General features: G+C 41.1%; 2 protein-coding genes across 9 annotated transcripts in view; one reads left to right on the forward strand and one right to left on the reverse strand.

Moving 5' to 3' along the window:
• Nucleotides 1-969, reverse strand: part of camta1a (calmodulin binding transcription activator 1a) — a 300,236-nt gene extending 299,267 nt beyond the window's left edge. For 7 of the 8 annotated variants that reach the window (XM_030350928.1, XM_030350902.1, XM_030350888.1 and 4 more), the window contains exon 1: nt 890-969. In XM_030350928.1, coding sequence (XP_030206788.1) covers nt 890-914 — 25 coding nt within the window. In that variant the 5' untranslated portion in view covers nt 915-969. The remainder of the gene's footprint in view (nt 1-889) is intronic. The other variant, XM_030350895.1, reaches the window with a different exon arrangement.
• Nucleotides 970-2,032: 1,063 nt separating this feature from the next.
• Nucleotides 2,033-12,134, forward strand: dnajc11a (DnaJ (Hsp40) homolog, subfamily C, member 11a). The gene is made up of 16 exons (XM_030358651.1): nt 2,033-2,141; nt 3,346-3,475; nt 3,592-3,665; nt 3,918-4,019; nt 4,107-4,235; nt 4,361-4,483; nt 5,014-5,087; nt 5,175-5,364; nt 5,514-5,599; nt 5,818-5,934; nt 7,422-7,577; nt 7,808-7,877; nt 8,263-8,320; nt 9,460-9,602; nt 10,375-10,504; nt 11,262-12,134. Exons 1-16 carry the CDS (start codon nt 2,070-2,072, stop codon nt 11,285-11,287), a joined length of 1,680 nt encoding a protein of 559 aa, XP_030214511.1. The 5' UTR covers nt 2,033-2,069; the 3' UTR covers nt 11,288-12,134.
• Nucleotides 12,135-14,051: the final 1,917 nt, after the last annotated feature.

Here is a 14,051-nt window from a genome sequence, read left to right on the forward strand (position 1 = left end):
ACCCTGCTTAGGTTTAGATTTATACATCTTGTTTAGCGTGTCGCCACATCCAATAGGTAAAATAGGAACGTTTTCCACCAGTAAAGTAGTCTAATGTAATGTGGGCTCCAGGCGCGCGCTTGGAAATCCAACTCCATCCTCTCCTCCTCCGCCGCTCCATGGTGTGGAGGCATCCCATCCCAGAAGCGTGAAACAACCCGCTATCGAAGCGCTTGACGCTAGTTTTTGAGGGCATACATCGCGGTATTAACCGGTAGTTTTAAAACATAAACGTTGAGATCTGTCGCGCTACTTCGCTGGGGAAACTGTCCGAAAAAATAAATCCACATAAACGCTTACAAGTATATAACAACATTTCTATTTCATGATGCATTGTTGGGTTTAAAACGGAGTGAATATTATCGAATATAACCAGCGACTTAATGCCAACAAAACAAACTATAATTAAACCGCGCCGACATCGAGCCTATTGACGGGGTAACTAAAAATACAACCCGCTTCTGAGAGCCATGGGTATGAAAGAAGTTGGGTCGATGGAGATGACATGTTGTCATTTACTTAGTAATGTTGTTAACTCGTTCAATTGTTGGTTATCTCACAGAGGGCTCAGCTCAGTTCAGTGACGACATGGTACTTTGATCACCCTGACTATTTGTCCCCGTGTGTGGGCTACGATGGGAATAGTAGCTGGCTAGAATGCAAGCTAATATTAGCCGGCTAGGTAACGTCTCCACGTTTAGCTGCCTTTTTACGGAAGAAAATACCGGAGCGGTATTGGACAAAAACCTTCACTTATCTTTACATGTTTGTTCATTTCCCACGACTTGGAACTGTTCTACATCATATAACAGTCATTGTGTTAAATTGAATCCTATTATATTTCTCTTACCTTCCGGCTTGTTTTCGGCAGCCATTTCCCCTTCACGCGCAACATCGTCCTCCTCCTCACGACCGCGGGTACCACGCGCGTGCACAGCGAGTTGAGCACGAGGAGGGACTCGAGAAGCAGCGGCGAGTCCAACCAAATGCACACTTACCATTGGCTGGGAGTAAATGAGTGACAATGAAAGCTGGACTTGTGAGAGCGTAAAAAAAAATCACATCTCATATGAAACTATTAAACAACGGCATAAAGACACCTCAGTACACTACTACTGATAGTACATGGTATCTCCCTATGTATGCTTAATAAACCATCTATTGTAGCATAATATATATGATATGGCTTTGCCATATGAAGGATATATATATGCACTCAATATCCTAATTCTAACTCTGCATTGTTGTGTCCAGAGATGAAAAAGACTAAGTAACTGTAGAAGTACGAATACAAAAAAAGGTCTTGATTACAAATGTATATTTTTTTCAATGTTTGGAGCCATAGGGGAGCGGTTCATAAGGGGCAATAAGCCATAAGATGTCGGAGAGGGCAGACGTAGGCTCCAACTCATTGCGGTGTGGAGGCTGTGTTGGATACTTGGTGGTGCTGAATGAACAGTTCCCCTTCTGAGGGCAGGACCGTATGACGCAGGCGCACCGAGTGAAGGGGCTCATTAAAATAACAAAGACGGTGATTATGCGTTGGCCGTAATGCAATAGGTTAAATGTACTTTAATTTACAAATGTGGAATTGATTATGTTAAATATTCACGGTATTCGTTGCATGAATGTAGTTCGTTAATGCAACTATAGTAATATTCTGGGTTATATTTGTTGCGCGTCAATGGCCTGTGCCAAAGTCTTATCTGTGTAGTTTAGCGATCAAGTGATTTTCAAGGAAAAGTGATTTTCAGGACTTTATAATTGAACCATATATAAGAAATAAGAAATCCACTTTCTACACATTTACGATCCATAAGAGTCCCAATGACATAGGCCATCTCCTGACGAGAACATATTAATGTAAAATAATTCTTGCATTTGACACTTTGAATTGACATTTTCAGCATAATCGCAGCAATTTATAAATTTGTTGTCAAAATAAATGTTGGTAGTCATCCAAACCACAAGGGGGCGACCGTGAGCCCCCACACCCTGACTATTCGAGGAAGGCATGACAGGTTGTAAACATGGCGTCCGCCTTGGAAGATGATGAGATTGACAATGATGATTATTATTCGCTGCTAAACGTCAGGAGAGAGGTAGAGTATGCGATTGTCTGTTACAAAAACTGTTTGTTCTTGCATATGTTAACCTTTTAGGAGAGTTAAGCGTCCGGAATTGGCTCCACATGCGTCCAGTTTGAGCTAACGTTAGCCGTGTGCTAACAAGTGACCCTCGACATTGATTTTTTTTTCTCTGACAGTTCAGAGTTGTGCTCTGGTCTCCCTGTATGTCATATACTATCTGGCAGACGCATACATTCAATTGTAGACTATTTTTATTTTGTTTCGTTTGCTTTAAGTATTCGTATCTCTTATAAGCTCTTGCTGTAAATTCAGTTTTTCCCGGCAGTCTTTCACACGTATAGACAATATGCCGAGAGCATATGTTCAGCAGAGAACGGAGACACTTCGGGGGCATTACATCACCATCCCCCAGCTCACTGCTTTCCCTTGCACTCAAAATGACTAACTAAGTGGGGCCTGGTGTTCATTAACTTTATTTGGGTAAAAACGAGACACTCATAACGCCATGCCGTATTCTATACGATTTGTAATGTCTAATTTGTATTTACTATTACTGATTAATGTACTATACTACGATTCATGGTCACATACCATATATGCTGTACATACTGCCGCCCTTGTAACGATATTAACCCAAGTTAACTGTTGCGTTACTACTACTGTTACCTTCTATGTAATGTTGATACTCCTGGTGACCAGAGTAGTTTTGTTTATTTGTTGAGCTGTGGTGGGCCCAACATAATGTCATTCTATCTCACTGTTTTCAATGGACTCGCTAATATGACCCAGTGACATAGTGCAATAACAAGTGTGGGTAACATATCGGGCTAGAGTTTTATTTTCCCTAGCACAGTGAAGGATGTCAATGTATGAATTATATCTGTCAATGATGTTTACCTCGCTATTTTCCTATCAAAGGGTTCAGTAATCAGCGCAGTTATCAGTTAGCAACACATTTAACACAATCCTGAACATGTTCCTGAACCGTTCCCATTAAGGTTTTCACTTGTCTATTAACTTTGACAGCATTATCTCCTATGTAACACACTGTAGGACACCCAATCAGATTCACCATCATGGAGTTTAGACTGTATTCTTGCCTCAACCACTCTAATTGTATTATAATTAGTTCACGTTGCCATGAGTTCTTAAGGACTTCCTCTTATTTACCTCTTACATGTACCAATTTGTAAATTGCTAAATGTCATTATTTCAGGCAACACAGGATGAGCTGAAGGCAGCATACAGAAGGCTATGTATGATTTACCACCCAGACAAGCACCGGGACCCTGACCTGAAACTACAAGCCGAACAGCTCTTTAACCTTGTACACCAAGCTTATGAAGGTAAGGCAAGTTTATGAATAACCCGTTACCACCTGTAACAACAACGCATCTGAAATTGTTCTTTGTAAATCTGCTGCCCTTTTAAATAATTGATGGTTATCTGTATTACTCTGTAGTACTCAGCGACCCTCAGGCGCGGGCAATATACGATATCTATGGAAAGAGAGGACTGGATGTGGAAGGATGGGAGGTAAGCATCTATTCTCAGGAAGAGATGCCTCTCACTGCAGAATGAGAAACGCATTGTAGAATATTATGTAGAAACAGCAGGCATTGGGTTGATTTGTACTGCAAAACATTAATTATGTCCACCAACTGTGTGTTACAACATCAAACTTTTGTACCATCATCAACAATCAGACACTCCCAGAACATTGTCTGTCATGGTTGTGGCCAGACCAAAGCTCTGAAGGTCTCCATTGACACATTTCCACATGTGCAGGTTGTGGAGAGGAAAAGAACACCTGTAGAGATCCGCGAGGAGTACGAGCGCCTTCACAAAGAGCGAGAGGAGAGGAGGCTTCAACAAAGGACTAATCCAAAGGTGGGATGAGGGCAGGAGGCGGGTTCATCGCTTCAATGTATATTATTAACATAAATGAATGTTTGAATTGATTTGTTGTTCTTATAGGGATTGATCAGTGTAGGCATCGATGCGACAGACCTCTTTGACCGATACGATGAAGACTATGAGGATGTGGTCAGCGGAAGTTACCCGCAAGTGGAGATCAACAAAATGCACATATCACAATCTATAGAGGTAATGGTTTGTAGCAAACAGATCAAATTGTATTAGTACAGAAAACATGTGTAGCCCAGAAGTTGTCTGAGACAACTTTGTTAGAAGGCAATTTATAACTGGTGGCTTTTTGTTCTTTCTTGTAGGCACCTCTTACAACAACAGACACTGCTATTTTGTCTGGCTCCTTGTCAACACAAAATGGAACTGGAGGGGGTAACATTAACTTGGCCTTGAGAAGAGTCACTTCAGCCAAGGGCTGGGGAGAGGTCAGAACATGCTCTTGAGTGTCAACTTGACTTATCACCATTATTGGCGAGCCTTTCTGTCTTTAACAAAGTTTGTGTGCTTAGCTGTCGTCTCACATCTGAAGTTTTTATTCCTGACGTACATGTTAACTCTGACTTGACACTTGTTTTATGACTTTAATTACTTTATTCCTCTTCTCTGCAAGATTCATTTGGGTGCTCTCTCCTCTGCTCTGTCCCTTGATTTCATTCATTCATTGCATTTCATTAAGTGAAAGTCGTTTCTGATTGTTGGGAGCAATCCGATCTATCCATCTTTAAGTTTATCCACAAAGCTTCAACACGAATGACTGTCATTGGAGCTGTATTATGATAAATGATACTAGGACCGTGCTCCTCACGAAACTATGCACATCAAATGACACCTGTACTGTAAATGCTTGTAACTGTTGCGAGATAATGTAAGATTAATTTGAATTGTTAAGTTCTTCCACCATTCATGAAGTGATAGATTCTTCTCAAAGGTCTAATGATTGTTTATGTGTACACAGCTGGAATTTGGCGCTGGAGACACCCATGGACCTCTCCTTGGGATGAAACTCTTTAGAAACCTGACACCACGATGGTTCGTGCAGAAGCAGTAGAAGTGGACAATTAGCTAAAAGTTATACTCAAGCATACATTTTGAAAGCTCATGTCTTCCCTCCGCTAGCTTCGCGACCGCTCAGTGTGGCCTTCAGTTCTCGTCCCGGGGCGTGCGACCCGGGGCGACCACTGTTCTGGCCCGTCATCTGGACAAGAACACCATGGGTTACCTACAGTGGCGCTGGGGAACCCAGTCCTCCATGAACACCAGCATTGTCAGAGACACCAAAACCAGCCATTTCACCTTCGCCTTGCAGGTCAGTGTTTGGATGTCAGCCTTTACTATATTAAACCCCCCAATTGCATCATGCATCAGTTCAGTCGAACTAGGAGGATTGATCACATACTAGATATGGTTAAATCGCCTTCCTGCCTTTCGAATAATGATTATACTTATTTTTTGCAGCTTGGCATCCCTCACTGCTTTGTGATGACGAGCTATCAGTACAAATTCCAGGATGAAGACCAGACCAAAATAAAAGGCTCCATAAAGTATGTTCTCACAACAAGTAACATCTACTCTATGCACTCTTGTCATCCATCTTTAATACTGTGTGTGACATAAAGGCTCTAATTAAAACCTAACGTAAATAGTCATCATTCATTCATTTTCAAAGCATCCCGATTCTTTGTTCTCATTGAGTACGTTGGAGATGATTTGAGAGGACAAATTTAGAGCGTGGAGGTTGAGCTTCTTTTCTTTGGGTCAGATCGGGCTTCTTCGGGACTATGGTGGAGTACGGTGCGGAGAGGAAGATCAGCCGACACAGCGTCCTGGGGGCCACGGTCAGCGTTGGAGTCCCCCACGGTGTCTCCCTCAAGATCAAGTGAGCACAACCGCACTGAGCTCTCTTCCTGTCTGATGTTACCAAAGATCCAACTTCAAACTAAGCCCTCTTCAAGTCAGATGTTATCTAACACTGCGCTCCCTCCCTGTCAGAAGTTACCATAGATCAAACTTAAATCTGAGCTCACTTCATTATGGATCATGTAACTTAACACTGAGCTCTCTTCATGTCAGATATTACTGTAGATGTCACTTATCGCTGTGTTCTATCTAATGAAGATTAGCAATTGTTGGAATGCAGTACAATGGTATATATTTGCATGGATTAAAGTTCTCCGTCGCTACGACGGATTTCCGTCATTTGGAGTTCACAGAGGCCACTTCACATCTCCGATAACGTCGGGACAAATTTACAAACAGGCGTCATTTGGATAAACTAATCGCATATTAAGGATCTAAATAGGTACTTTCTCGCATAAAAAAATATTAAAACTTAAGAAAGTGATGTATTAACAGCACTGAAGCGAGAATTAAAACAGCTTTTAGCAGCTTTACCGCTGCCGCGAAATGCATTCTGGGAAACTTGCATACTGTATACTGCGGTGCAGTCGGTCTGCTGTATACTGCATACTGAATCCCACATTCAGTATGCAGTATACAGTACATACCGCGCAGTATGTAGTCGGCAGTACGGTAGTATGCAGTTTCGAACATGGACATAATACACGCGTGTATTATGTCGTCATACGTCAACGCCGGTAAAATTGTCAAATTATATAGTGAGTATTTAAAAGGTCTACCGTTAAAATTGACTGCAAACACAAGCATTTTAATGAACATCCCGATTGTATATTAAATATAGCTAGTAAGCTAGTATGAACTCCCTTATAATGATTGATGGCTCTGATGTATCGGATATTGATAAAACACAAAAAAATAAATGGAGATGGGCATGGCTGACGGAAACGGGGAACGATGGCAAGCCTTTTTTAGAGAGTAAAATATGAGACAAGCTTTGCAAAAAAAAAAATCTTAGAGTCTAATTGAAAAGACAACAAAAAAATTGCAATAGATGCAAAAGAACAGCTGTTTAAAATCCTCCTCCTGTAAAACAGTATTGGTCGAGCATTTAAACGTGATGGCTGCATTTGGTGCTGACGTCTTATACATTTGTATTTCTTAAGCAGGTGTCAATTAACCTAACCTGGAACATGTTTCACACACTGCACGTGACTTGGCTGTAGCGCGAATAAAATTTCAGTCAGAAGATTTTTTTTCACTTTAATCCCTGTATTTGCTTTAGATCAATGGAGTGTTAAATATGCCATTATGCTGATCAATTTGAACCTCTTTCCATATTTGACTATGCATTAGTTTATAGTCTTCCTTCAAACTATTTTACCTGAATTAAAGGAATGGGATCAATAATTTGTTTAAGTTTAATAAGTTTAGAAAAAGACGCTCTCCAATCAGAATATCTTCCCAATGCGTTTCTGTTTGCTGCATTGTGTGTGTCTCTTCCCAAAGGCTGAACAGAGCCAGTCAGACCTATTTCTTCCCCATCCACCTGACCGATCAGCTCCTGCCCAGCGCAGTGTTTTATGCTACCGTCGGACCACTCGTCTTCTACCTCGCCATTCAGCGGCTGGTGATCAGACCCTACCTGCATTCTCAGAAGGAACAGTAAGCCAACACCCTCTCTCATACGCTCTTCCCCCTCCTCCCTTGCAGTGCAATACAAATACTGATTAACCCAGTCAAACCAAAGCCGTCTCTTGCTGTTGACTGAATTAGCTCTACTTTGATCCTGTCAAATGCAAAGTATTTTTTTGTTTTAATAGAGGTTCACAGGCAGCCCAACATCTAGCTGTGATCTAAGGAGGAGGATATTCTTTTCTTTCTCTACTTAACAGGGACTTGGAGAAGCAGCGGGAGAGCTCTGCGACTGACATCGCCAGGAAGAGACAAGAAGCAGAGTCTTCTGTGAGTTCACTACAGCCCAGCAATTACCGGCCGTTTTGGCTCCCAGCATGTAGACGCAGTGTGGTGTGCATAAACATCCCAAATATTAGTCTGTCTCATGACATTTGTTAAGCTGCATCAGTCGTATTATATTTGGCCAGATGTAGCTACCAGCCATAATGGTGGCCGACAGGTTCGGTGTTAGATTCCCTGATGTCCGTTGTCTACCTGTAGGCATCCTTGAGCATGAGGCCTACCCCTTACCTGTAAATGAATTACATTTTTTAAAAACAACTTGATAAAAGTGCCTGCGTAATGAGTACAGTGGTGATGGTAGAGTTGCAGTAAATTCAGTCTCATGTGAAGTCTAACCACATTTATCTCTCTCCATTGCTTTCCTATGAAGGTCTTGCTGATGCAGGAGTCTGTGCGCAGGATTATTGAAGCTGAGGAGTCCAGAATGGGTACGGGTTGTGTGCGCCTGACTGTGAAAGCATTGCATTGTTTTTATGTCAGCATATTTGATTACATGTTTGTATTTCATTATTATTTTCATTCAACTATTCGGCCGATTCAGATATTTATTTATGTGTACATGTATTTTCACCGCTCCGTTTGATGCGTTCCTCTTTAAACAAATAATTCTCATACATTGGCTCTCTGTCTTAGAGATGACCTTTGTAACCCTATTAAGGCAAGTGCTAATTATGATGCCACAATGAGCAGTAATTGACGTACCACTGGACATACACTGCGGTGGTTGCAGTGACTGCTGTAATTGTTGTCCCCGCAGGTACCCTTAGGCAGGGACATGTCCTGCAAGTTGGTGAAGTCGCAGCTAATGACAAGCACACACCTACATCTCAGAGTTAATGTAGTACTCTTATTCTAATGAAAATCAGTAGTACCTAAGGTACTCAAATTAGACATTAATTGTGTTTTCTCATTTGCTGCATACTGATTAAATGAAGCAACTTGTGAGTAAAAAAATAAGCCTTTGTCCAAATTGCTTGAGGATTTCAATCACTGGCACTCCAGGTTTTGATGCATTTGCAAGAGCTCGGTAAATGACTCCTCAACTAAACGCATCGAGTAATACGGTAAACAAGGCAAAATCTCACTCAGTGGTTTTTGTGCTGAATACTGCTTCATGTTCTCACACCTCGCTCCCCATCTCAATGGCTGCCTGTTCTGTTCACAATAGACATGAAGCTTCTCCTGCCCTTAATCAAGTGCTTGATCCTCAACTTGTACCTCTGAACTTTGAAACTCTTGTTGTACTCTTAGATCTTTTAGAACCCTTGCCAAGTCCAAGAACAAATTTGGTCAGGATTTTTCTGTGAAAGATTCCTGGCTCCATCGCGTCCGTTCTAATCATCTGGTATCAATGTCCCTCCCAATGTACAACTAAATTAGTTCAATGTATAAAGATAATGCAGTTTACATGCTGTGCTCATAGTCATTCAAGGCCACAGACTTGCCTATTGAACACTTGATTTCATTATATTTTGTATATAATTTCAACACGTTTTGTTGTTCGTATCTGTTGGGTAAAACCCAGCAGATTATTTTGTAATATCAATCTCATTCTTTTGTTTTTTAGGTCTAATCATTCTCAACGCATGGTATGGCAAGTTTGTCACGGACAACAGTAAGAAACACGAAAGGGCCAAGGTCATCGATGTGACCGTACCTCTTCAGTGCCTGGTGAAAGACTCAAAGCTCATCCTCACTGAGGCCACAAAGGTAGGGCCACCATGAGCACCCATCCGCACGTGGCTAAACCTTATCGGAGTGCCACTACGTCAGCCCACCACTACCTACGCTACATCCGCGGTAGGGCTGCCCGGACACCCACAACCCAGCTCAGCCTATTTGAGAGCTTATGAAAGACGGGCAGGCAGACAGAAGGTTGTTTGATTTTCTTGCATTTGGAAGATCTGTAACATAATCTATCTATGATGTTGCTATAAGGACTCCAGCAGTTGATAACTCCACAGCACATATGGCGATTTCTGTCCGACCCAATAACTCAGACATTTAGATATTTCTATTTAGATTGTGACATTTGAGAGACATATTCCTCTGGGATTTATCTATGGACACAATGCACTGAACTATCTGGCTAGAATGCATGTATGTTTGAACAATAAGTTGGAACATGTTCACTGCATGTTTGTTTGAGAAGAATTTGTATCCACATTGCAGCTTGGAAATATGTCAATGTGTATATTGCATCTCTTTTGGGATTTTGCTGAGCGAAAACGGTGAAAAATATTAATATTTTCCTTGTGTTAAGGAGTGTGTTATGTTAGAGGTTAAGGTGAAATTATCTACGAATGATTCTACGTCAATTATTATTATTCTTACCTAATGTTTCTCAGTTTTCACCGAAATAGTTGCTAAAAAAAAATATATATATATATATCTTCCAGTACTTATTGGGTTGTTGGGTAAACATAGGTCAAAGGGTGCTTCTCTGTGCCAATGGCAGTTGACCTTGAGTTGCCTTTTCCAGTCAGGGCTGCCCGGCTTCTACGACGCCTGCGTGGGGGAGGAGAAGTGCCTGAAGGTGCTCTACCAGTTCCGGGGGGTCATGCATCAGGTCCTGTCAGGGGACACTGAACCACTCAGGATACCAAAGCAATGTAAGCATCTTTACTGCACTCCTATGGTAGAGAGCTGATGGCATGATGACACTCCCTGACACAACGGTTGGGGAAGCTCTGCTGAACTGACACCGTCTCACCCGCTTGGTTTCTTTGTGTGTTTATCAGTACGGAGGGAAATGCACTTCAGTATTGAACAGTAATGTAGTTCATAGTATTGTGAAATCCCCCCAAATAAATCTCACTTTACTAAGTATCATTATTAGGCATAGATTAATACATATCAATTAGCAATCTCTTAACTTGTGATGGAAATGTTTTCGTTAATTGAAACATATTGGTTAGATGAGCTGTCCGTTCAATTTTAGAGCTTTAATTTGAACGTAATTTGTGAGAAACAACTTCTGTCCGCTGTTAGTGAATGAAATGCTCTGTGAGGATGTATGTTCTGGTTAACTCACCTCTGTATTTGAGACTATTTCGATTTTGACTGCTCCTGGGTCATTTTAAACCAATCAGGACCTCTGCTCTGATTGGTTTCAGGAATGCATCTTGTATGTCAATCACATGCGCTCACACAGCATTATCATATCACCAGAATCAAGATGGCTGGGAAACGAGAAGGGAGGGAGGGAGGTTTTTTTAGGCTTGTGATTTCAAAGGTCTTGCTCTCTTTCTGCTCTCTCCCTCATTGTATCTCTCAGATGTTGCAAACAGCAGTATAAGATTCCTATTCTGCTCCCTAATTGTGTTTCATGTTAACAGTGATTTATTTTTTATTTATTTTCAATTTCAGCTCACAGGATCGACAATGACACATGAGACCTCAAATATACAAGAGACATCGTTCAACCAGACAACTTTTTTCTGGTTCTTCTTTTTTCTTTTTTTAAGATACAACATGGATTGAACTTCTTAAGAGTTTGTGCGTTTTTCCTTTTTGTTCAACTGGTCTTCGAAATATACAGAGAGAAGTCAGCCAGCCTTGAGTGTAACTCCACAGACAGGAGTTGTGGCCTGCTGGAAATACGAAGGCGACACCAAAATCAATAAGCTTCTCGGTACTTGTGTATTTCTGGTAGGGCTCGTGATGTACAGTCAGGTTGCATTGTACTGTACTGTAAACAACACTGCAGTGCCTATGTGATTGAAGACATGAATTAAAATTGGTATATTGCCATAATATTAAAAAGTGAATCTCATGTTGTCTTGGTTACTCAAGTCATTCTGGCCTCTTCATGTGTGCTATTCAATCTGCCATGATGAGAAGGGGTTGGATTACAACAATGCCTTAACCACCATTCACTGTATGAATCTATAAGTCTGATCTTAAAGTACTTTAAAGGTCTGACAAGGTGTTCTGGAAAAGCAGTAATGTGCCCTGTAATGAATATTATATTTCTATATTGGCTTCCCCTCCTGGAAAACCTGAAAAGTAAATGTTTTAAAATACACCAGCCCATGTTTCAGGTTAAAGTGTTGTGTTATCCAATAAAAATACAAAAAAATGACGCATTTCATTTAGTGCTTGTATAAGAACGTACTCAAATAATATAATGATCAAAATATATATCATGTGTCCCTGTACATGCTGTTTCTAATTGGGTCTCAAAACCTTTTTTGTTTTTGAGAAAATACATGTTGGTGTAATTAAACTGCTATTAATGGGTTTGTGCGGTTGTTGTGTGGTCCTGAGATGCCCCTGAAAGATTTTTTTTTTATGTTTGAAAAGGTGTGAGCCCTGCCGCAAGCTTCGAAAAGCTGATTGGTAGATTGTTCCCTATGAATTTGATTTAACGATTTCTGAACTTCGATTTTTGTAATTACGTTATAAAAATTATACAAACGTGAAGCTTACATTTTTGCTTTACACAAAAAATGAAAACACTTCACTTGATAAATAGAAGATGGACTTAATGCTGTTTTAGTTAAAAAGGAATTCTAAATTCTGTTCAATGTTTCTGTCCTGCAGATAGTTAACAGAAAATATGTTTTATCCAGAGAGACTCATAATAATGAGCCCGTGTCGTAGGGTAAGTACCGGATTTTACCTAAGCAAGGGGAGTTTAGGGAAACCCTATGAAGATTGTATTCATCCCTAACAATTTATATGGTTTCGCCTTGTTCTGACTTCATTCTCCTCCCTGCCAGAGCCCTGGCTGTCTGCACCCACCATTAGTTTATCAAACAGTTAACATGATGACATCTCTGCCCTGCCCTTATCACCCTCCCTGCCTGACCTATTGTAAGTTGATCAGACAGTAAATATGTTTCATCTTCACCTGTTGTATCCCCTCCCTGCCAATCATCGGTCTCTCACCCAACATTACTCTTGAGCAGTTGTGACCATGTATGTATGTGGAGTCACCTTCATCCTGTTCTCATCTGCAGCCTCACTGTCATCCCTTACAGAAGGCGAAAAATGGTTTATTCCACAACGGCGCCAGGATGCCCCATAACAGTAACGCGGCTAATCGCGAGTTGAGTGACTGCTGACTGCTATGGAAGCATATATGTAGCAAAATTCAAATGGCAATGCAATTTGGAATTACATTATGCATTTGACAATTCATTATGCAATTTTATAATGTAATTTGTAAATACGTTATTCAAAGTGTATTTTAACATGCAAAGTGACAATGCAATCCTCAATTAAATTTGCAAAAGTTATAACAATACAAATAGATAACATTTTGTCAAATTATTTGAGTTCCTTTATACAAATTGAAATGCTATAGCGTCCCCGTGATTGCAATCCACTTCGCCACGCTCCGTGTGTTGCGATATTCAAATTACATTTCAATCCACAAAACGAACGCTTTGCAAAAGATTTGGCAAAACGGAATCCAAAGAGGAATCCAAAGAGGAATCCAAAGAGGAATCCAAATAGGAATCCAAAGAGGAATACAAATAGGAATCCAAAAAGTCAATATGCAAAGTGGCAAACGTATCAGCCAATCAGCGTCTGGGCGGCAACTACGTCACTTGCTCGTAATTTCCTTGTTCCCTTCTAGTTCGTAGCCTATGGTCCATGGTCACCAATGGAGATTATTGATATGCTCCGAAGTTTGGCCGATGATGTGGAGAACAATCGAGTTGAAGACACAGATGCAGTAGATAGAGTGCGTGTTCTGGGAGATAGGATAGACGACTTATCCTCACTGGTACGTTTTGACGCCAGTGTGGTATACGCAAAGATTTCCCAAGTGCTACAGGCACTGGGTGCAAAACATAGGGTCGGGAGACCCACCGTCTCCACCCACCCCTCACCTACAAAGCTCTCCACAACCTAGCCCCCAGTTACCTCTGCGACCTCCTCCAAGAATACACTCCCTCCGCTCAACCTCTGCTGGACTACTATGTATCCCCACATCACGACTCATTACGAATGGGTGCCCGGTCATTCAGCTGTTCAGCACCCAGGCTCTGGAACTCCCTCCCCCCACACATAAAACAGTCATACACCATTACAACCTTCAAGTCACAACTCACCTGTTCAAACTCGCACACAACGTCTAACTGATCACTGTCTTGATTGTTTGTTTGTTTTGTCTTGTTTTTGTTTTATTTATTTATTTATTTATTT

This window comes from Gadus morhua, chromosome 1, assembly GCF_902167405.1.
Source record: "Gadus morhua chromosome 1, gadMor3.0, whole genome shotgun sequence".
Taxonomy (NCBI): Eukaryota; Metazoa; Chordata; class Actinopteri; order Gadiformes; family Gadidae; genus Gadus; species Gadus morhua.

Coding starts and splice junctions, on each gene's coding strand:
- dnajc11a (XM_030358651.1), top strand. CDS start 2,070: ATGGCGTCCGCCTTGGAAGATGATGAGATTGACAATGATGATTATTAT. Junction 2,142..3,345: donor TGCTAAACGTCAGGAGAGAG/GTAGAGTATGCG, acceptor TCATTATTTCAG/GCAACACAGGATGAGCTGAA. Junction 5,600..5,817: donor AAAATAAAAGGCTCCATAAA/GTATGTTCTCAC, acceptor TCTTTGGGTCAG/ATCGGGCTTCTTCGGGACTA.